The sequence below is a fragment of the Phyllobates terribilis genome, unplaced genomic scaffold, assembly GCF_046119375.1.
Source record: "Phyllobates terribilis strain yellow unplaced genomic scaffold, ASM4611937v1 Scaffold_7__3_contigs__length_470593459, whole genome shotgun sequence".
Taxonomy (NCBI): Eukaryota; Metazoa; Chordata; class Amphibia; order Anura; family Dendrobatidae; genus Phyllobates; species Phyllobates terribilis.
The window spans coordinates 387,429,003-387,453,103 of NW_027362767.1; the positions used below are offsets into that span (position 1 = coordinate 387,429,003).

At 44.1% G+C, this 24,101-nt stretch overlaps 1 protein-coding gene across 4 annotated transcripts in view; it reads left to right on the plus strand.

The window, feature by feature from the left end:
• The window catches only part of LOC141154941 (cytochrome P450 2F3-like), a 335,736-nt gene extending 315,933 nt beyond the window's left edge, over nt 1-19,803 (plus strand). For all 4 annotated transcript variants that reach the window (XM_073641507.1, XM_073641509.1, XM_073641511.1 and 1 more), the window contains 2 exons: nt 13,985-14,126; nt 17,363-19,803. In XM_073641507.1, coding sequence (XP_073497608.1) covers nt 13,985-14,126; nt 17,363-17,544 — 324 coding nt within the window. In that variant the 3' untranslated portion in view covers nt 17,545-19,803. The remainder of the gene's footprint in view (nt 1-13,984; nt 14,127-17,362) is intronic.
• The last annotated feature ends 4,298 nt before the right edge of the window (nt 19,804-24,101 follow it).

The following is a 24,101-nucleotide window of genomic DNA, read 5'->3' on the forward strand; positions in this document are numbered from 1 at the left end:
GAGGTGGTGTGTGAGTGGTAGACACTGAATGTCTGGTCTGTTAAGTATGAGGAGATCCAAGATAGGGCCAAGTCTGTGATGCCGAGAGATGAGAGTCTGTAGTAAGAGGGAATGGTCCACTCTGTCGAAGGCAGATGACAGGTCTAGGAGGAAGAGGACAGAGTAGTGTCGCTTGGATTTGGCAGTTAGTAGGTCGTTGGTCACTTTAGTCAGGGCAATTTCAGGAGAATGGTGCAGTCGGAAGCCAGATTGGAAGCTGTCAAAGAGAGAGCAGGAGGAGAGGTGGGAGGACAGTTCAAAGTGGACATGTTGTTCCATTAGTTTTGAGGCACAGGGGAGAAGTGATATGGGGCGACAGCTAGTCAGAGAGGATGGGACAATGGAGGGCTTTTTGAGGATGGGTGTAACGGGTCTGGGAGGCGGAACCTCTGAGCTACTATACAAGGGGGCGATCCTTGTAAGGGAGCGGGTGGCGACCAGGGTAGACGGGCAGGCAGTCACAGCAGGTGACTGGGACAGTCTCTGAAAGAACGGACAGGAGGTCACGGCAAGTGACCGGGGCAGTCTCTGGATGAACGGGCAGGAGGTCACGGCAAGTGACCGGGGCAGTCTCTGGATGAACGGGCAGGAGGTCACGGCAAGTGACCGGGGCAGTCTCTGGGTAAGGATTGGTACGACCTGTGGCGGCAGATGATAGACGTGAGCTCCCAGGTGAGCAGGCGGGAGTCTCTGGATAATCGGGTGGTCACAGCATGTGACGGCAGAGCCTCCAGGAAGACCAACAGACAGGTAGCAGATGAGCGCTCCCAGGTGAGCGGGCAGGAGTCTCTGGACAGGCGGGTGGTCACAGCACGTGACGGCAGAGCCTCCTGGTAGGCTAGCAGACAGGCAGCAGATGAGCGCTCCCAGGTGAGCGGGCAAGCTGGTCCTTAGACAGACTGACAGGAGTTGGAAGGCAGACCGTCGGACCTCAGGCAAGCAGGCAGGTAGAAGATGTGCGCTCCCAGGTGAGCGGGCAAGCTGGTCCTTAGACAGACTGACAGAAGTTGGAAGGCAGACCGTCGGACCTCAGGCTAGCAGGAAGGTAGCAGGATATCAGGCAGGAATAGACAGTAGACTGGCAGGTATCTGGCAGGTAACTGGCAACGGGACCTGAGGGCTGAAGCAGAGCAGTGAACAGAGCTACAACATTGCTCGGGCACCTCCATTTTGGAGGAGGTGCCTTTTATATGGGAGGTCCTCCGGCAATTGGCCGGGGACTCCTTAGGACGACGCGCGTGGTCCCTTTAAGAGAGGGGGAGCGCGCGCGCCCTAAGCACACTGCCGGGGAAGGAGCGCGTGCCGGAAGCAGCGGGGAGAGAAGCGCTGGAGGACGCCGCGCCAGGAGCGGGGAGGTGAGAGGGACGGCGTCTCTGCCTAGAACGGGGCAGAGACGCCGATGCTACAATGGGTGTGATCGAGGCATGTTTGAAGCATGAGGGGAAGATACCAGTTGTTAGTGACAGGTTGAAAAGGTGGGTTAGGGTTGGGATGAAGATAGTGGTAAGGTTTGGGATGAGGTGGGACGGGATTGGGTCAAGTTCACAGGTGGTGAGACATGATTTGGAGAGTAAAGAGGAAAGTTGCTCTTCCGTAATGGTGGAGAAGCTGGTTTTGGAGGAGGAGTATTGAGTAGGTGTGAGTAGGGGCTGGGGGGGACTTTAGGCAAAAACTTTGTCCCATGGTGTCAATATTCTGCTTGAAGAATGAGGCAAAGTCTTCGGCTGAGATGAGAGGAGAGAGAGGAGGCGCGGGGGGGGGGGAGAATTGAAGGTGTTGAATAGTTGTTTGGGGTTGTGAGACAGGGAGGATAGGAGAGATGAGTTGTATGTTTGTTTTGCTGTAGTAAGTGTGGACTTGAAGGTAGTGAGGGACTGTTTGAACGCGATGAAGTGCTCATTGGAGTGGGACCCTTTCCATCTATGCTCAGAAACCCTGGAGACCCATCACAGTTCCTTGGTTAGGCTGGTGTGCAGTGTGCCAGGGTTGTCTGTTAATTCTGTGAGCTTTGGTATGTGTGAGGGAGGCGATCGAATTGAGAGCTGCAGTTGTTGTGATGTTATATAATATGGCAGCAATATCTGCATCATGTAAGGAACTGATGTCTGTAAGATGGAGGAGGGATTCAGAGAGTGAGTGTAGGTCAAGGTGTTTGAGGTTTCCGCGTGGGTATGATAGTTTGTGGAGTGGGGATTGTTGCCTACAGAGGCAATACTCAAGATGAAGTCAGGATAGATAAATATAAATCCTACTCTCACACAATTCTTGTGGAAGTGGTCATCAGAGCACTTGTTATCTGAACCATTGATGGGGGAGGGTATGTTAGGGATCCTGTTCCATTAGTTTCTGACATATTACTTTGCTTGGGGATAGCTGTGGGAGGCAAAATTGGCTTCTTATGACAAGGGCACTAAAATAACTGGTCTCGGTCCTGCCAAAGATCCCAGAACTCATGCCTCTTTATTCTAGGAAATGGAGGCGTTTTTAATGCATAGATCATATAAGTCAAAAGTTCTAATGTGTCTAGATGACGTTTCCAATATTTTTAAAAGAACAGAAACACGATATATAGCTCTTAGGTAAGTCGACTTAGGATAAAGTCTTTCATGATGAGATGCGACACGTACAAGAAGGCTTTCTGACTAGTGTTGAGCCACCCCCGTAGTGTTCGAGTTCGGTTCGGTTCGTCGAACACCCGTGTGTTCGCCGAACTGTTCGTCGAAAACCTTCGAACACCGTTAAAACCAATGGCAGGCAAACAAAAACACATAGAAACACATAGAAAACACCTTCAAAGGTGTCCAAAAGCTGACAAACTGCTCAGAAGACACAACTAACACATGGAAAAGTGACAAGTACATATAGTCATGCGAAAAGAAAAGAGGTGGAGGAGTAAAAGGAGGGGGAGACACAGATATAGGCATGTCCTGCCCTTCTAAAATCCAAAAAGTGAGAAGCCGACACGTTCAGTCCGCTCCTGCCCGTGCCACCTCCGTGTCGCCGGGTTTGTGCCAGAGCCGCGGTGAACCCTGACGGCCAGCCCCCCTCTCCCAATACTGGTGCCTGTCCGCTGGTGGGTCGAGCGAGCCCCCCTGTGGTGGAGGCAGCTCTAAGCTTTTTAATTTAAATTGTCTCTCTAATTTGAATAAATACACTTTAAATCCATTTACAAGGATCTATTGGAGGGCAAGTCTCATGCCAGCAGCCGCGTAATTCCAGCTCCAGTAGCGTCCACTAAAGCTGCTGCAGTTAAAAAGCTTTTATAAGGATCGAGCTCGGCTGTCCACCGCAAGGCATCCTACTGCCAGTCCGAGCCCCTATGCCTTGGGGTGCCTCCTGATGCTCTTCACTGAGTATCCCGTGGTCCCGAAGCATTTCCTTTGAAAAAATGAAGTGTCCAAACTACAGATGGTGTAGCTTGCTTAACAGCCGGGATAATCCGCTGATTAGCAGACCCTGCTACTAGGCACAAAGTATTTCCTGGGCTAGATGCAGTTAAAAATTTGTAATTAGATACTCTTGTTGGATGCTGAGAAAGCATTCCATAGAGTCTCCTGGCATGCCATATATGATTCTCTTAAAAAGCTTGGGGTAGGGGTCTAGGGGACCCTTTTATAGCCAAAATCACGGCCCTGTATCGCAATACGTCACCTAGGCTGAAGATAAATGGAACTGTAGCACCCTGAGGGCTCGGTTGCTACAGAGGTATTGCACCTCACCCAGAGGTGTGATATCTCACTCTCAGGTAAGGATGGAGTGTGGATCAGGACCCGACACCTGCATGCATTACACCACATTGCCGTGGGGCAGGGCGACCAATATGCCCCTGAGATGGGCACGACAGTCCCTGTCCCTGGCTGGAGTGGGGGGAGGGAACACTGAGGAAGGGGAACCCTATAGTGCAGGAGCAGGGAAGAAGCAGTTCCTGGGTGCATTGAGAAGGGAGTATAAAAGGTGGGCACCATCTTAGTTCAGTGCAGAGAAGTCTGAGCAGAAGTGGCAGGGAGCAGGGGCTCTGCATGAGCTCTGCTCCGGAGGCGGGCCTAGTAACAGAGGCCCAGGCCTGGAAGAGGGAGAAGGAAGGAAGAAGAGCGGAGAAGGCTCCAGGAACGAGGAACGAAGGGATCTCAGGGGTGCGGACGGGCGAGTCGCCACCGCACGCCCGAATCCACCTGCGTGGAGGGGTCAGGCCAAAGGGGGAGACCGGTCCCCGAAACTAGTGGAGGCAGGAAACGACCCTCAGCTAGAAACAGGAGGCTGTGACATTTTATGTGGCGCAGCCCCTCGCTACACCCGCTAGGAAGGCACCACATAGGGTCAGGGAAACTGGCGCCAAGTTTACCAAGAGGAGGCCCGAGGCAGCCGAACAGAAGGGTTGGTAAGAAAGGCCAGACAAAGGACACACAAAGGGGGTCCTGTGAAGCACTCCAAAGTTATCTGGGAGTTGTCTGAGCCCCTCACCTGGTGAGCACAGTACGACGTGGGCAGCCGTTACCTGCAGACGTGGTCTGGATAATAAGAACTGTGAGTAAAGGCCCTGGACTGCATCACTGACTCCGTGTCATTACTGCTGCTGCCCTGCACCATCACCCCCATCCTCCGCATACACTGCCCTGAGGCTATACTCCTCCCGTGGGGAGTTATGCTACGCTCTGCTGCACCCACAACACCAGCCTCAGCGGTCTGCCCTGGAGCGGCGGTTCACTCTGACCGCAATCCACGGGTGGCGTAGTCGGACATTTAAACATCAAAACCACATAAATAGTTCCGCCACTGGTTTGACCGCCCTGAGCCACGGAACCGGGTTGCCGCCACGGAGACTACAACCACCAGCATCCACCAAAAAGGGTCCGGCTCCGGGTGTCCCAAGGCCCAGGGGGCGCGTCAGAACATTTTCATCACCTTTCACAATCACCAATGGGACAAGGCAGGGATGTTCTCTGTCCCCTCTCTTATACATCCTAGTGACGGAGCACCTGCTCTCATCAATTCGCCATAACCCCAATATTAGGTGGATTGAGGTGGGAGGCACCGAGTACAAGTGCTCTCTATTTGCTGATGATGTCCTAGTATATATCACTCAATCACATATATCCATCCATGCTGTTATGGCTGAAATAGATAACTTTGTTACATGGTCAAATTTTAAAATCAATGCAGCGAAGTCTGAGGCCCTCGATGTCTCCCTCCCCAAATCCATGTAGGATTCCATCCAGTCCAACTTTCCCTTTGCCTGGCCCTCACAGGGTATCAAATACTTAGGAATTCCTATTCATAGAGACCTCTCCCATCTATGTTATCTTAATTTTGGGCCCTTTATTGAACAACTCCATACAGACCACGGTTGGCAAGTTAGAACTGTAAGATTCACTACGTGAACCACTGGTGTTTTGTGGAAAAGCACATGTACACTGTGTTCCAAATTATTATGCAAAAAGTGTTTAGGAGTGATAAGGGAAGAATTTGTTTGTTTGTCAGTTAAACTCATTGATGGTGATGTGTGTCAGGGCTCTTTATATCACTGTAAGCAATTGCAGACACCTGTGCTAATTAGTTTGGCAGGTGTGTCCAATGGAAGGCAAGACTACTTAAGAAGGCTGTCTCACATTATTAAGCAGCCTACATTTTCTGCCAAAATGGGAAAGAAAAAGGATGTGTCGGCTGCTGAGAAGCAACAAATTGTGGAGTGTTTAGGTCAAGGCATGACTACAATCAACATTGTGCGCTGATCAGGATGAAGTGTCTTGGCAATCAAGAAGTATGTAGCTGATTCACAGTACACACGTGTGCGTGCTGATAAGGGCAAATTGAGGACTCTTTCCTACAGGCAATTACGTTGAAAGAGCAGCGGCAAAAAAGCCTTGTCATAGCAGCAGACAAGTTTTTGAAGCTGCTGGTGCCTCCAACGTCCCCCGAACAACAAGATGCAGGGTCCTTCAGAGGTTTGCAGCTGTGCATACGCCATCCTGTCGACCTCCTCTATCCACTTCACACAAGCAGAAACTGCTCCAGTGGGCCAAACATTACATGAAGACTGATTTCAAAACTGTTTTGTTCACGGATGAGTGCCGTGCAGCGCTCGATGGTCCAGATGGATGGAGTGGAGGATGGCTGGTTGATGGACACCCCACGCAAACACGGCTACAGCGCCAACAAGGAGGAGGTGGAGTAATGTTTTGGGCTGGAATCATGGGGAGAGAGATTGTCGGCCCCTTTAGGATCCCTGAAGGCGCTAAAGATGAACTCCATAATGTATGTGGATTTTCTCAAACAGCACTTCCTGCCATGGTTCAAGAAGAAGAACCGTGTATTTCACAGCAAGATCATTTTTCTGCATGATAATGCACCATCTCATGCTGCACATAAACATCTGCATCTCTGGCAGATATGGGCATAAAAGGGGACAAACTTATGGTGTGACCCCCATGCTCCCCTGACCTCTACCCCATTCAGAACCTTTGGAGCATCATTAAAAGGAGTGTCTATGATGGCGGGAGGCAGTTCACATCTAAGCAACAGCTCTGGGAGGGTATTCTGTCCTCATGCAAAACAATTGAAGCAGAAACCATCCAAAACCTGACAAATTCAATGGACGAGAGAGTTCAGAAGCTCCTTTCGAACAAGGGGTCCTATGTGAAAATGTAACATCACCTAGAATAAAATTTTGAGTTGAAAACTGTTTGATTTCAGTTTCTAACAACCTGCTAATGCTTATAATTTCAAAAATGACCATTTTTTTGGTCTTTATTAAAATGAAAAGGTTGATCGAAAAGTTTGGGGGATCTAAGAGTGTGGCAACCCAGTAGTCATGATTACTTCGAATTCTGACAATATGAGGGTCATGCTGCAGGTAGTGCAGCAAGAAGGCACTTATGTGTCTTGCGCATCTCGGAGCCCCAAAATTATTTTCCGGGCTAGATGCAGCTAAAAATTATTATTAATTTTAAATCTGGTGAAGCTTTAGTATAGATGGCCTAATAGGATCAGTGCTGCACACTGCTACAAAGCCCAAATTATTTTCCAGTCAAGATACAGATAAACATGATTAGTAATTTTAAATCTGGTGGAGCTTATTATAGATGGCCTAATAGAATCAGTGCTGCACACTGCTACAAAGCCCAAATTATTTTCCAGCCAAGATACAGATAAACATGATTAGTAATTTGAAAGCTTAAAACGGTTGGTAGGGTGATTTTAACCAATCATCAAGCTTTTACTCTCCCCAGGATGACACAGGGGTAGAAAAGTCGTTTCGGATCCATGATTTGTTCATCTTTATGAACGTGAGTCTGTCTACATTATCAGTGGAGAGCCGCATGCGCTTATCTGTCAGCACACCACCAGCAGCGCTGAACACACGTTCAGACAGAACGCTGGCTGCGGGGCATGACAAGATCTCCAAGGCGTAAGTGGCTAGCTCCGGCCATTTATCCAGATTGGAAGCCCAAAAAGAGCAAGGGTCCAGTGACACAGTCGTGGCTTCAATGTTTACTTGGAGATACTCCTGTACCATCGTCTCTAGGCGTTGACTATGAGTCAGACTTCTTGTCTCCTGTGGCCTTGCAAAGGATGGGCTAAAAAAGTGGTGAAATGATTCCGCAAAATTGATGTTACCAGCAGATACTGTGGTTCTGTTACGGTTTGAGTGCTGAACACTTGACGGTCCCACGGTTGGCAAGTTGGAACTGTGAGATTCACTACGTGCACCACTGGTATTTTGTGGAAAAGCACATGTAAGATTCTGCAACAGTCTCTGCTGATACTCCTGCATGCGTGCATCCCTTTCTATGGCAGGAATGATTTCTGCAAATTTACTTTTGTACCGGGGATCTAACAGTGTGGCAACCCAGTAGTCAGGATTATTTCTAATTCTCACAATTCGAGGGTCATGTTGCAGGTAGTGCAGCAAGAAGGCACTCATGTGTGTTGCGCATCCAGGAGCACCAAGTCCCTGTTGTGTTGGTGGCGAGGTAACAATCATGCTTCCTTCCTCTGTCCTCTCCCCCCAACCTCGCACAACAGAAATGTGATCAAGGTCTCCCTCATCTGATGAGTCTTCCATCAGTTCGTCCTCCACTTCTTCCTGGGCTCCTGCACCTTCCTCACTAGTTTGGCTGCTACCATGCGCCCTGGTAAAACCATCTCCCCCACCCTCACATGCCTGCTGCCTTGGTGCTGCCGACCGTCTGGACCTTGCAGATGTTAGCCCTTCCGCATACAACTCCTCCTCCTCTACTTCCTCCACCTCCTCTTGTGCCACCACCTGACTCCAAATTCTGTTTAACATGTGCTCCAGCATGTAAATCACCGGAATAGTCATGCTGATAATGGCATCGTCAGCACTAAACATCTTCGTCGCCATTTCAAAACTGTGCAGAAGGGTGCATAGGTCCCTGATCTGTGACCACTCCTCCAGCGTGATTTGCCCCACCTCTGGATCTCGTTGGCCCAGGCTATACGTCAGAACGTATTGCACCAGGGCTTGTCGGTGCTGCCACAGTCGCTGCAACATGTGCAGAGTTGAATTCCACCGGGTAGGCACATCGCATTTTAGCCTGTGAAGTGGCAGGCCCAACGACTTCTGTAGAGATGTAAGTCGCTGAGCTGCGGGATGCGAACGGCGAAAGTGAGCACACAGCGACCGTGCCCTCTGCAGAAGGCCATCTAGTCTGGGATAGTGGGCTAAAAATTGCTGGACAACCAGGTTCAACACGTGAGCCATACAAGGCACGTGTGTGACATTGCCCCGGCGAAGGGCCGCACCCAGGTTTGCAGCATTGTCGCACATGGCCTTCCCTGGTTTCAGGTCCAGTGGAGACAACCATTCATGAAATTGGTTCTCCAGAGCTGACCACAACTCCTCAGCTGTGTGACTCACATTTCCCAGACATTTCAATGTAAAAACCGCCTGATGACGTTGAGCCCTACTGCCAGCATAGTAAGGAGGTGTGCAGGATCCCTTCTGCGCAGTTAGAAAGCTTGTGGCATGACCAGACAGGCTTTGGGTGCAGGTGGAAGACCGAGAGGAGGTTGAGGAGGCAGAAGCAGTGGAGGAACTTTGACATAAAGAGGATTGACGCACAACTCGTGGGGACGGCAAGACTTGGACAGCAGCCCCTTGTCCTGCTGTCACCATAGTTACCCAGTGCCCAGTCAGCGACATGTAACGCCCCTGTCCATGCCTACTCGTCCAAGTGTCTGTGGTGAAATGCACCCTGTCACACACAGAGTTTCTCAAAGAAGCGGTGATGTTGTGTGCGACATGCTGGTGGAGCGCAGGCACACCTTTCTTTGAGAAGTAGTGCCGACTGGGCATCTGGTACTGGGGCACTGCGACGGACATAAGGTCTCGAAAATCCTCTGTGTCCACCAGGCGGAAAGGCAGCATTTCTGTAGCCAAGAACTTGCAGATGGTGAAATTCAACCTCTTAGCTTTCTCATGGCTAGGAGGAAATGGTCTTTTACTTGTCCACATCTGAGGGACCGAGGGCTGGCTATTGTGCTTAGACGGGGTTGATAAGGGTGTCCCCGGCAAACTGCCGGTCTGTGAGGAAGATGCAGGCGGACATGTTAGGTTGCCTTGATCGAAAGGTGGTGCTATCGATGTCGGACAGCGCTCAACACCAGCTGGTGTTACCACCTCCAAAGAAAATGATGACCTGCCAATCACGCTGGCTGTTGCGGGTAAAGAGGTGGCAGGTCTGCGCCCCAAAACAGGTGTGACTGCTGTCCCCCCAGTCACAGAGGATGAAGAGGCCGCGGATGCACAAGATATGGCAGACGGTGGTTGGCCCGGCCGGCTAGGCCGCATTGTAGCACACTGAGCTTCCCACTGCAACTTATGCTTCATGTCCATGTGCCGGTTCATGCATGAAGTACTCAAACTATGTATTTTTTGGCCTCTACTTAGCTTTTGCTGACAAATGTTACAGATAACACGAGTTGGGTCATCTTTATCGATCTGAAAAAATGCCCAGGCTATGCAAGGCTTAGCACCCATGCGACCTGAAGAGCCACCACGACTTGTGGTGAGAGGCAGAGTTGTGTTTGAGGATGCAGTTGTTGACGTGCTTCCAGTACTACGTCTCTGTCCAGGAAGGCGCAACCTGACCTCGTCGTCACTAGCATCTTCCTCCACCTCCTCTGCTGACCTCATCTCTTGGCTGACTGTGGGTTGACAGTAAGTGGGATCTCCAACCTCATCATCATCACCCTGTGCGTTATCACACCCGTCGTCCTCAGAGCCAACCTGTTCCTGCCCTGACAAAAAACTAAAGTTGTCGCTCCAATCAGGTATTTGAGTCTTATCATCGTCTTCCTCATTGTCTCCACCAACAGGAGTTACAGTTTGGGAATGAGGGTCTACATTATGGTCAGAACCTTCTGCGTCTGGTCCTGGATCCGACTCATAAAGATTCTGGGCATCAGTGCAGATCATTTCCTCGTCTGGATTCACAGAAGCACTGGAGTCGACCTCTGATTCCCAGGCTATAGTATAAGTAAACAGCTCTGCAGACTCAACCATCTGTTCTACCTCATACTCAGACGGGCAGCTGGAGATTTGGGAGCTGTGAGGAAGCAAGTGCGATTGGGGTGACACCTTTGAGGACTGGAGTATTTGTGATGTTGAAGTTGATGTGGAGGATAGCCCACTTAAAGGAGCACTTGATATCCGTTGAAGCACCTGCTGTTTTTGTGCCTCATCTGGAATTTGTAGCGATTGGTGTGGCCGTAAGAAAGGGATCTTATCACATTGTCCGCTAAAAGAAGTAGACATTTTAGTTTGGCTGGAAGATGGTCTTTCTTCTGCAGATGTTACTGTTGCTTTAACACCTACCCCACGGACACAACCTTTTTTCCCCATCCCAACACGCCTATTCCCCTTTCCACCAGCAGCAGGCCTTTTTCCACTCATTTTGGTGGTTAACTAATTCACAACTCTGGAGTTGTTTGCACAAAAAAACAATGGATGGGAACCGAGCAGAGCTGAGTGGCCAAACTGTGGTATTAGGCCAAAACTATTGGCTGGGTTAGATGCAGAAAAAAATTATATTCAATTTGCAACCTGATGGAGGTCAGTATAGATGAACTAATAGAGAAAGTCCCACACACTGCTAGAAGGCCAAATATTTTTTCAGAGCTAGATGCAGATAAAAATTATTTTTAATTTGCAACCTGATGGAGGTCAGTATAGATGGACTAATAGAGAAAGTCCCACACACTGCTAGAAGGTCAAATATTTTTTCAGAGCTAGAAGCAGATAAAAATTATTTTTAATTTGCAACCTGATGGAGGTCAGTATAGATGGACTAATAGAGAAAGTCCCACACACTGCTAGAAGGCCAAATATTTTTTCAGAGGTAGATGCAGAAAAAAATATATTCAGTTTGCACCCTGATGGAGGTCTGTATAGATGGATTAATAGAACAAGTCCCACACACAGCTAGAAGCCCAATATTTTTTCAGAGGTAGATGCAGAAAAAAATATATTCAGTTTGCAACCTGATGGAGGTCTGTATAGATGGATTAATAGAACAAGTCCCACACACAGCTAGAAGCCCAATATTTTTTCAGAGGTAGATGAAGAAAAAAATATATGCAGTTTGCAACCTGATGGAGGTCAGTATAGATGGACTAATACAACAAGTCCCACACACAGCTAGAAGCCCAATATTTTTTCAGAGCTAGATGCAGAAAAAAATTATATTCAATTTGCAACCTGATGGAGGTCAGTATAGATGGACTAATACAACAAGTCCCACACACAGCTAGAAGCCCAATATTTTTTCAGAGGTAGATGCAGAAAAAAATATGTTCAGTTTGCAACCTGATGGAGGTCTGTATAGATGGATTAATAGAACAAGTCCCACACACAGCTAGAAGCCCAATATTTTTTCAGAGGTAGAAGCAGAAAAAAATATATTCAGTTTGCAACCTGATGGAGGTCAGTATAGATGGACTAATACAACAAGTCCCACACACAGCTAGAAGCCCAATATTTTTTCAGAGGTAGATGCAGAAAAAAATATATTCAGTTTGCAACCTGATGGAGGTCTGTATAGATGGATTAATAGAACAAGTCCCACACACAGCTAGAAGCCCAATATTTTTTCAGAGGCAGATGCAGAAAAAAATATATTCAGTTTGCAACCTGATGGAGGTCAGTATAGATGGACTAATACAACAAGTCCCACACACAGCTAGAAGCCCAATATTTTTTCAGAGGTAGATGCAGAAAAAAATATATTCAGTTTGCAACCTGATGGAGGTCAGTATAGATGGACTAATACAACAAGTCCCACACACAGCTAGAAGCCCAATATTTTTTCAGAGGTAGATGCAAAAAAAAATATATTCAGTTTGCAACCTGATGGAGGTCTGTATAGATGGATTAATAGAACAAGTGCCACACACAGCTAGAAGCCCAATATTTTTTCAGAGGTAGATGCAGAAAAAAATATATTCAGTTTGCAACCTGATGGAGGTCAGTATAGATGGACTAATACAACAAGTCCCACACACAGCTAGAAGCCCAATATTTTTTCAGAGCTAGATGCAGAAAAAAATTATATTCAATTTGCAACCTGATGGAGGTCAGTATAGATGGACTAATACAACAAGTCCCACACACAGCTAGAAGCCCAATATTTTTTCAGAGGTAGATGCAGAAAAAAATATATTCAGTTTGCAACCTGATGGAGGTCTGTATAGATGGATTAATAGAACAAGTCCCACACACAGCTAGAAGCCCAATATTTTTTCAGAGGTAGATGAAGAAAAAAATATATGCAGTTTGCAACCTGATGGAGGTCAGTATAGATGGACTAATACAACAAGTCCCACACACAGCTAGAAGGCCAATATTTTTTCAGAGCTAGATGCAGAAAAAAATTATATTCAATTTGCAACCTGATGGAGGTCAGTATAGATGGACTAATAGAATGATGCTACGCCCAAAAGATTTTACTTCACTAGGTGCAGTAAAAAAATTGGTATTCTATACACAGGTGGTATATCTTGCAACACAGATAGGCTACTCCACTCACTAACACACTCTGCAATAGGCCAAAAAGGATTAGCTTTGCTAGATTCAGCCAAATGCTGTGAAAAAAACTTGCACAGCACTGGCACAGACCTGCCTGGCAAAAACTGATAGGAACTGATGTAACCTAGTCCTGAAAAGGACTCCAATTACAATTAGTCTTTACTCCCACAATCTATCTATTTAAGAGCACAGACCTGCCTGATAAAAGTTGTAGGAAATGCTGTAACCTAGTCCTTAAAAGGACTGCAATCACAACTATTCCCTACTCCCAAGCTATCTGTAGATTTGTGCGAAAATTGGCTTGAAATTAACAAGGTATAGCGCACACAGCAACAGCGGTGCCGTCTAACACGCAGCTGCAGCAGTGAGAAAATGGTGGCGACGGGGAAAATGGCTTGGTCTTATAGGTCAAGGACATGTGACATACGCTGCCAATGACACATGCCCTTGCTTGTGTGAAAAAAAGCACTTCGCTCAGTGTGTGCGCTGCTGATAGGCTGACAGATTGCACCTCCCCACTGTAAATGCGGGAAAGAGAAAAAAAAAATGGAGATCTTCATTGTTCCTGCAGAGATCCATCCCCTGCCCCTCCCCCCACCCCGCTGTACACTCAAACTACGTATTAACATTAATTTTCATCATTACTGAGAAAAAATCCAGTTATGATTTTAGTGCATGAACAGTTATCGAACATAACCTCGAACAGCCGAATTTTTCTCAAATTGTTCGTGTTCGCCGAAAGGCTCGAACACCGCCCAAAACAGCTCGAATTTGAGATTGGCGAACAGTTCGAGTAGAACAACGCTCATCTCTATTTCTGACATCTTAGAATATATCAACCCAGTGAATTAAACTGCCCTTTCTTTTCTGTTTATTTATTTAATTTTATCTTTCTTTTAGGGAACATTAATCACTCCGCTCTTGACTTCCGTTCATTATGATGCTGAGTATTATACTGAGCCAAACGTGTTCAACCCAAACAATTTTTTGGATGAAAAAGGTCTTTTTAAGAAGAATGATGCTCACATGCCCTTTGCAGCTGGTAAGGAGTGTTGTTTTTACACTTTTTATGACTTTGACTCTGTCCTTTGATTATTTTATTATAGCACGCTTGGCAAATCATTCTTGAATCAATTTTCCAGCACTAGAAGAAATCCATCCAAAAACAGTATCACACCTTTAAATTGGTGTGATATATAAAGTTTTATTTGTAGCTTCTCTTTTCTTTGCTTGGATGTTGCCAGAAAGTAGGTTTCAAGAAGCTTCTATGTCTCCCAAACATACATAGAAGAAGTGTGATGAGGAGATGGAAGAGAAATGTAGGGCCATAGCCCAAAAAGAGAAAATGCCAGTGTGCCATCATATTGTGTGAGGGGGCTTAGTGAGGCCATGCTGTTTGGGGGGGCAGTGAGGTTATTATGCTATGTGGAGGGTTGTTGGGTAAGAATTCGTGTTACAATAATACCTATCATAACATGATTTAATATGATTTAATAGTAGCAGTTAGTCAACATACTTAAAGGGAAACTGGCCGCAGGATTTCACCCTTAAATTAGCTATATGTGCATGTAGCTTTTTCAAGGATGAGTCCAGCAATGGCTTTTCATACAATCCACTCCTCCAATACTCCAGAAATTAGCCTCAATTGCATATCAGTTCAAATACTGAAGTGCTATGGTAGATCTGAAACCTCTGTCACTCCAGCTCCACTCCCTGCTCACCATTGCCGTGAACCACTTGACTGACAGCTTCTATGCTGTGTGTCTTCAGGCAAGGGGGAGGAGAATAGAGCTGGAGTGACAGAGGCATCAGATCTACAAATAATTGTTTAGCCTTATTTGCATATAAATTCAAATTCTGATTTCTCAGTAATGGAGGAATGGATTCGCCATGTAAAGGTATTGCTGGACTTTGAAAGAGTTATATGCACAAATAAATAGATTGAGTGAAATCATGCTGACAGTTTCCCTTTAATTCTGTTCCATATTAAGCGATACAGTTAATATTAATTTGCAACATTAATAATAATACATTTTCTTAATAACAATATTAATATTGAGCAGAATTAACATCAGCCTATTTGATCAGCCCACTACAACAGTGATGGTCTTTCACATGGCCCCTCACATAAAAATAAACTGCCCACCCCTGCTCCATTCTATACTATTTTTGGAAAGAAGACTTTATATTCATTCTGTTTTATTAAACATTAACCAAACATTAATTATTGATTATTATACATTTTGCAAATAAAAAAATATGCTGAATTCGAAGAAAACATAACAATATATAAAATGTCTACAGTTCCAATGAGATCACCTCTTTCAATATCAATTCACATTGTAATACCTTGAACATCATATTGTTTATGTAATAATCACCAATAAGAGGTTCTTCTTATGTTGAGGTAACTTTTATATTATGTCTGAAGAAATCATATAAACAGAAGAAAGAAAAAGAGAGAGAAAAGACATGGGATGAAGGATGGAGAGGGGGGGTCCTTATGCCAATGTAGCTGTTTATGAGCACAATCACATAAATCTGTTAAAAGTGTTAAAACAGGGTATGAAAATCATGTGAATCCTGAAACAGAATCCATCCGCTCCAAACCCTTCTGAATTTATCGTTGGTTCCATTACATTCTGCAGAAAGTTCTTCCATTCTACATAAATTCACGATTTGATTGTACCAATCCAATATGCTAGGTGGGTTTTAAAGTTTCCAAAACTGAGGGATTACCGTCCATGCCGCTGTTAAGCAAAATTGAAGTAGGTCTTTCTTTTGAGTACCTATTTAAGAAGGGAGAATTGACAGGAGAGCTATTTGAGGAGACCTTGTTACTCTGTTACCTGTGATATGTTGGTAATTATCGAATATGTTCAGCCAAAATGGTTTAATTCTAGAACACTCCTACCAGATATGAATCATGGAACCCACTACACATTCACATCTCTGACACATTTCTGAGACTGTAGGGTATATTGCATGTAATTTAAAAGGGTAGTGATACCATCATGTATTTTATAGTTCTTCTCTTGTGCAGTCCCAGCATTAGTGAGCTTATGTGTGAAGAGAAACCCTTTTGCCCATTCAAAAGGGGACAAGCTAATCCCCAAGTCCCTTTCCCATGCTCGCTGATATGCCAGCTTCTCTGTTCCTTCCTCTCTACCCAATCCCTCATAGATCACAGAAATAGCGTCAATCGGTCCATTTTCCTCAAGGAACATGTTCTCAAAGAAGGTGTAGTTTGAGAGCGAATTTACATTAGGGTTATGTGCTACTAGAAAGGATCACATTTGCAAGTATTCAAATCATTTGATTTTCACATTTGGAGATTTTGTTTGTAAAGTTACAAAAGAAGGTATCATTTTTCAATATTTGAAACAATCGGGTATCCTCCACTGCCCACCGACCGAGGAAGGACCTGCGTAGATGTCAGGGTAGAAAGGAAGAGTTATAAAATATTGATATGAGTGGACTGTTAGTTTTATCTGGAAACACTTTTTTCCTCAGGGCATACCATGATCTAAGTGTTTCCCTAGTTAATTTGCACTTGACCAAGGACACTGAGTCTTCTTGACACCATGGTAGATGTTGTAGAGGGACTTCTAAGCCTTCCTGTTCCACCCCTGCCCATTGTTTAGAGTCTGCATAAAAGTGCCAATCTAGGATTCTCAGCAAGGCAGAGGCCTGAAAATATCTCTTGAAATTTGGAAGGCTAGCACCACCCATTGATTTATGACGAGAGAGTATCTGTATGTTTATGCAAGGTTTAATCTTACCCCAAATGAATTTAATCATAGCTAACTTTAGTTTACGAACGAAGCTATGAGGAGGAGAGATCGGGACTGTATGAAAAATGTGCAAGAAAAGAGGTAAAATGTCAATTTTGATGGCGTTCATTCTTCCAAACCAAGATAGCTTCAATTTCAATATTTCAATAGATCTCCATATGTTCTACTCAGTAAAGCTTGATGGTTAAACTCAAATAATTTATTAGAATCCGAGGGAATATGGACCCCTAAAGATTCTTTCTGCCTTTTCAATAGAAATTTAGTCATAACTTCTGAGACTTCAGTCTGTGGGAGAGATATGTCCAAGGCCTCTGATTTAGCGTAATTGACTTTAAAATTAAGAAAGAAGACTTTAAAGAGTCACTTAAAACTAATTGCAAAGTATTACTGTACTGATGATTTTTATTTAATAGCTACATGAATTTTAATATCATCAAGCCCTGCCATTCTGTAATTAATGGTCTCTCTCTCTTTCTCTGGCTAGGAAAGCGAATTTGTCTGGGGGAAAGTCTGGCTCGGATGGAACTCTTTCTTTTCTTTACATCCTTACTGCAAAATTTCACCTTCAAACCCGTGGTTTCAATGGAAGAATTAAGTATCAGACCAACAGCAAGCGGTCTGGGGAGTGTCCCTCCAGAGTACAAGTGCTGCATTTTACCTCGTTAGTTTTTTAAAGTCTGAGAAAAATTGCTACTTTACTTGTAGATCAAACCAACCCACCCTTGAAAAAATATCTCTGATTTTTCAAAGGAAAGAAAAGTTGATTGTCTAGTGTTCAATTGAAATACATAGTGAATCCTAACCTCTTAATGACCAGAGCATTTTCCACTTTTGCGTTTTCATTTTTTGCTCCCCTTCTTTCCAGAGCCAGAACTCGTTTATTTTTTGGTCAATATAGCCATGTCAGGGCTTATTTTTTGTGGAACGGGTTATACTTTTAAACACCATCATTGATTTTACCATATCGTGTACTGGAAAACGGGAAAAAAATTCCAAGTGCGGTGAAATTGCAACAAAAATAAATTCCACAGTTGTTTTTTTTTTTTTTTTTACCACGTTCACTGAATGCTAAAAATGACCGGACATTATTATTCTCCAGGTCATTACGAGTTCATAGACACCAAACATGTATAGGTTCTTTTTTATTTAAGTGGTAAAAAAAAATTCCAAAATTTGGTAAAAAAAAAAATTGGCTCCATTTTCCGAGAACCATAGCGTCTCCATTTTTCGGAATCTGGGGCCGGGTGCGGGCTTATTTTTTGCGCGCCGGGATGACATTTTTATTGATACCATTTTGGGGTATAGCCAATGTTTTGATTGCCCGTTATTGCATTTTATTGTATTGTTGCTGGGTCCAAAAAAAACATAATTCTGGCGTTTGGAATTTTTTTCTCCTTACACCGTTTACAGACTGAATTAATTCTTTGTTTATGTTGATAGATCGGGCGATTCTGAATGCGGCGATACCAAATATGTGTATGTGGGGTTTATTTTTTATTATTTTATTTTGAATGGGACAAAAGGGGGGTGATTTAAACTTTTAGATTTTTTTAATTTTTTTAATATTTTTAAAAACATTTTTTGTTACACTTTTTGCATACTTCAATATTCTCCACAGGAGACTAGAAGCAGCAGCTATCCGATCGCCTCTGCTACATAGAGGCAATGAGCGGATCGACTCTATGTAGTAGAAATGCTCTATGTAGTAGAAATGCTGGGTGGCGCTCATAGCAATTGAGAAATGACAACCACAGGGGTCTGCTGCAGACCCCGGGTTGTCATGCCAACCCATCAGTGATGGGGTCACCGATGGGTGGGGCCTAGGACTCGCTTCCCGGAAGCGCGAGTTAAATACCGCTGTCAGAGATTGACATTTAACTGGTCAACAGCAGCGGGTAGATCGTGATTCCACCTGTGGCTGTTGTGGGCACATGTCAGCTGTATAAATCAGCTGACAGGTGCCTGGTGCAGTGTGGGCACAGAGCCGGAGCCCCTGCTGAACCGGCGTTTCCGACGTGGTGCGTACTATTACTAACCACATCGGAAAGGGGCTAATATTCATTGGATTTGCTCAACTCTTGGCTTACGTGTATATAGGTTTGGTTAGACATCCAAAATGTACCTATGATTATAAACAGCTGTAATAAATGAGGAATACAGTGCTTCAGAGTTCGCACTGCCCAAGGTTCAAAGATACGATCACACACGAAGGTTAAGCATGAATGCAGTTTATTATGTTAACGCATTTCAAGGTTTTCGAGCAACTTCATCAGCAGGACCAAACCACTATGATTGGTTGTGGTTGTTATCATTGTAGTTTGGTCATGATGAAGAGGTTTGAAAACCTTGAAATGCGTTGATATAAAAAGCATCAATGCTTTACCTTTGTGATCGTATATTGGAACCTTGGGCAGCACAGACTCTGAACCACCGTATTCCTCATTTATTGCAACGTATCCCCTGGGTGGTCCAGCTGCAGTTTGCATAGTTTGACCTCTTATCCACTTTGCATTGGAGTTGCCAGACTAAGCAAATTGCAACTAACAAACATTCATGGCATGCCAAGCTTTTCCTTACATAGGACCTGTCACCAGTTCAAAAGTGACCAGTTTTTGCTTTTGCTTTATTTCCGCTGCTCCCAAGTATTCCTTTTTTTTTACTTACAGCCGCCATTTAGTTCCAGAGATAAGGGCCTTTTTATAAAGTGCTAATATTTTGGTCTTTATTAAGAGGGTGGCGCTTACAAGAATCTCTGGGGTCACGTCTTTAGGCTACTCTGTATATTTATCTTGTAAGACCCCAGGTATAGACCACAAAAATTAGCACTAAATAAAAAGCTACATAGATAGGAGCCTTCTATCGGACTATAAAAAAATAAAAAATAAAAAAATAGAATACTAAGGGAAGCAGCGGGAATAAAATGTATTTAAAAAAACTATCCACTTTTGACCTGGTCATAGGTCCTCTTTAAAGAATGCTACATCATAAAGTTTTACATGTAGTTTCCCTTTTCTTGTGAATGTTAAAAAAATCACAATCATCAAAAAATGTAATTTGTCTAAAGATAAGTTGGAAAAAGAAGCAGCTGCAGTATCATTCTCAGTGTGTATCTCAGTGTGTCTGTGAGACTGCATGCTGCAAGAGGGGAGGGATAGCCGAAGTGAGAGACTTCTGATTGTTAAAAGCATATAGAACACCTCTGATAATACACCAGAAGCAGGTGGCTCAAGAAGAACCTTGATAGGAAAATATATTTTCTTTCCTTTCTATCCCTTATCTCATTTCCGTACCCTTTCTTTCATTTCCCTTCTCTTCTCTTCTTTTTTTTCCTTTTTTTCTGGAAAGGAAGAGAAGGGAATTGAAAGTAAAGAAAAGCAAAGGAAAATAAGGTAAGGGAAAGGGAAGGAAAGGAAGATAGGAAGTAAAAGAAAAGAAAATAAAAAGAAGGGAAGGTAAGGGAAAAGTAAGGAATGCAAAGGAAGGGAAGGGAAGGTAAGAGAAGGGAATTGAAAGTAAAGAAAAGCAAGAAAAGCAAAGGAAAGAAAGGAAGATAAGGGAAAGGAGGTGGAAAAGGAAAGGAAGAAAAGCAAATGAAAAGAAGGATAATGGAAAGGGAAAGGAAAGGGAAAAGGAAAGGGAAAGGACCCAAAATATACATATTACATCACAGAAACTGCAAAATTTTGCACCATCTATCTGCTCCCCATTATTTTACTCACAACTTTCTACATCTCCTATAAATATCACTCGTTTTAATGAATTGTGGTTTAGAGACTTGTGATTTCTTGGGTCTGGTGGCTTGTTGGTTCTTTCCAACAGAAAGAAGTACCGTAACTCCTATTGAACAAATCAGTTGACAGTGCTCTCTGCCTAGTGTTGCCAGACGTTTTACATTTCAATTAACCTTTAAGGCTGTGTGCCCACGTAGCGTTTTTCAAGCGTATATGCTGCGGAATTTCCGCAGCGTAAACGCTTGAAAAACGCATGTATATCCGCACCCCATGGTCCCCAATGGCATTCCGCAATGTCAATGCCCTTGCTGCGGTTTTTTCCACAGCGTATATGCTGCGGTCAAAAATCCGCAGCATGTTCATTAATTTTGCGGAAGTGCAGCGGAATCAATGTGCGGATGGTACCCAAGTCTGGATGAGAGGAGACTCTCATCCAGACCTGGGTACCAAAGAACCTGTAAAAAAAAGAATAAAATAAAGTTTATACTTATCTTCTGATGTTTTCCCTCCGTCGCGCTGTTGTCTGAAGGACCTGCCACGTCATTGAGTCATGTGACCCACCACATGACTCAATGACGTCACCGCAGGTCCTGCACACAACAGCGTGAGCCGCTCAAGCCTCCGGACGGGGCAGAGAATGCATCAGAAGGTGAGTATAAAGTTTATTTTTTTATTTTTTACCATTCTGAACAAGTTGTCAAGCACTTTTCCAAGTGATGCTTGGAGAAGTGCTTGATAACCCGCATGCGGAAATGCATGCAAAGACGCCTCACAAACGCTTCTACCTGGCGGGAAAACCGCATGTAATATCCGCATGCGATTTTCCCGCCAGGGAGAAGCGTAAAAAATATGCTTCAGGTCCGCAACGTGGGCACATAGCCTAACTGTTAGGGAGGCTTCTGGCTACTTTGAAACACCCAATAGGTTTATAATAATAATAAGGTTTGACCAATTACCTTAACAAACACTAAAAAAAAGGCTTTTTTTGAAAAAGGCTAAAAACATCTTCATTTCAACACATAAAAAAATATGGAATAGGGGGATACAAATATAGGAAAGAATGTGGTTATACCTAGATAATAAGTACCTACAATGCACTGCTATGTCTATTAAAAGTCTGTCAAATATTGAGAAATATATAAAAAACTCTATTTGTATTAGAAACAAGATGTTATAAAGTCCATGTAGTGATAGGCTTATTAAACAGAGGTTTTTGGATATGCTTTTTTGGCTTAATTATATATGATTGAAGATATTAGTGTGGTCAATTATCTTTACAGTTGACTTTTTTACAATTGTCGATACGCTTGAAATAGTTTGAAATTTTCAGATCAAATACTTGATTTCTTTTCTTCTGGCACATAAAGTTAACAATCATGCATATACTAGAAATAAAGGTCATATTTTCATCCATTGTATTTTATTTATTTTCTAAACCTGTTTGCACACAACCCATTTATGAAATCTTTAAACATTTCATTTATGCAAAATTTACCTTACGTAGCTGTGTCACATTACATTTATATATTCTTCTCCTTTACATTTGGCAAGTGATAGAAGCTGATTTCAGCCAAACTCTTCATATGAATCCAAATCCTTTTCCATACAAACTCTTTAATTCTTGCAAAGCAGGCATGTTATTTCAACAGAGAAAATGGAAGATACAGACCTACAGTACTTAGCTCCTGGGGAAAATAAAAGAAGAGATTAACCATTTGGAACACAGCAAGTGTACTCTCATGAGGCCGTTAAGGGTCCCCACCAGAGGCTGGCTGGAAAAAAAATTCAGGAAGGGCGAAGGAGCACAAACCAGTGGCCCATGATTAGCGGACTATCCTTATTAGTATGTATCACTCCAATCTTAAAGAAGGGGCGTATTGGAGTAAGATGCGTCTAATTTATTAAGAGGCATATGCCACATAATGAATTAGTCTCAACTTATAAGTGCTGTACCCCTCCTACAGGAATGTACTCCAGTTCCTTATAGATTGATAGTTCATATATCTCATTCTGAGGATACGAGTGACGTAAAACCTGCATTGGGGTAATGGTGCGGCGAGTTCCTGTAAACCAATATGGATAATAACTCTCTCTTACTTACCTGCTTTAACAAATATATGTCATACTGAGGTTATCAGTTTATTTACAAAACCAGGTGTAATTTTGATCTAATATATATCTGGATGTGTATGTAAGCAAGTTACTTGGATGCAAAGGTGCAGACAATGAGGAAACAGTTGTAGTCAACCAGTATCTATCAGTATAAATATCTACAGGTAAGCATTATATTGTGGGCTACAGTAACAAGGTCAATACAGTATGTTATGACACTATCAGAACACAGTAATTCCAAACACTATTAATGCCTTTATGAGTCAGCTTTTCAGGCTTCACTCTCAGTTCTAGGCCCATCCCCATTGTAGTCTCTCTAAGCTCCTCTGATCACTACATGGGCCCCAGCGGGGGTCACTGGTATTTCCTGCTAGGCCACAAGTTATAAATATGCGAGTCACTGGGTATAGAGTGTGCTCGTCGCACTGGCCATCTCCATTCCCTGAAGCACGGCCCCAACCCACACCCTGTACTGTACGTCTATGCTGGGAGTACAGGAACAGTCCTCTAATACAGCCAGATCGTCTCCTGAGCCTGGCTTGCATCTGGTTATGGTCATCTACTGGCGCTGCTTACAGTCTTTTACTGGCACTGGTCATGGATTTTCCTCACAAATCAGGCTTTCTCCGGCATCTGACTGTTCTCGGACCCTTCTCTGGTGATGGTAGCTGTAAGCCAACCTTGCAGCCACACGATCTGCCTGGTGTAGGTTCTGGCACCAACTCCACCCTTCTCGGCCTGACCAGGCCATTTAGAATTAGTAACTGCAACACGGTGTCACCTGACCTTGTGTCTTCTTCAATCTCTTCCCCGGGAACATGCATTTCCACTATTAGGTTCCTACTAATACAGTTCTTTTGCTTTCAATTTCTCTAGTTATATCCTTTCTGTATAGTAGACCTGGATACATGAAAAAATATGGTGAAAATCTTGTTTCAGGCTATGTGCACACTTTGCACTATTCTGCACAAATTTGGTGGGAAAAAATGTATACAGGATAATACATGACTGGTATTAACTAGTGATGAGCGAGCACTAAAATGCCCGGGTGCTCAATGCTCGGGTCGAGCACATTGGAATACTCGGGTGCTCGACCCGAGCAACGAGCCCAATATAAGTATATGCGAAACTCGAACATTTTTCAGGCGGCTCCCCCCGGCAGTCTGCAGAGGGCCTAAAAATTGTCCAAATCGATGGGAACAGTGCTCAAATGACATGGGAACAGCATGGGGAAGACCACTGAAAGCATTTCTGACTCCCAGGTCACTGCTGTCAACAATGTTGTCAGAGGTATTACACCACTTTTACGGACACAATAAAACATACAAAAACGAAACCAAAATGAATTTTCCTGGGAAATATGTTAAGGAACATCCTTTC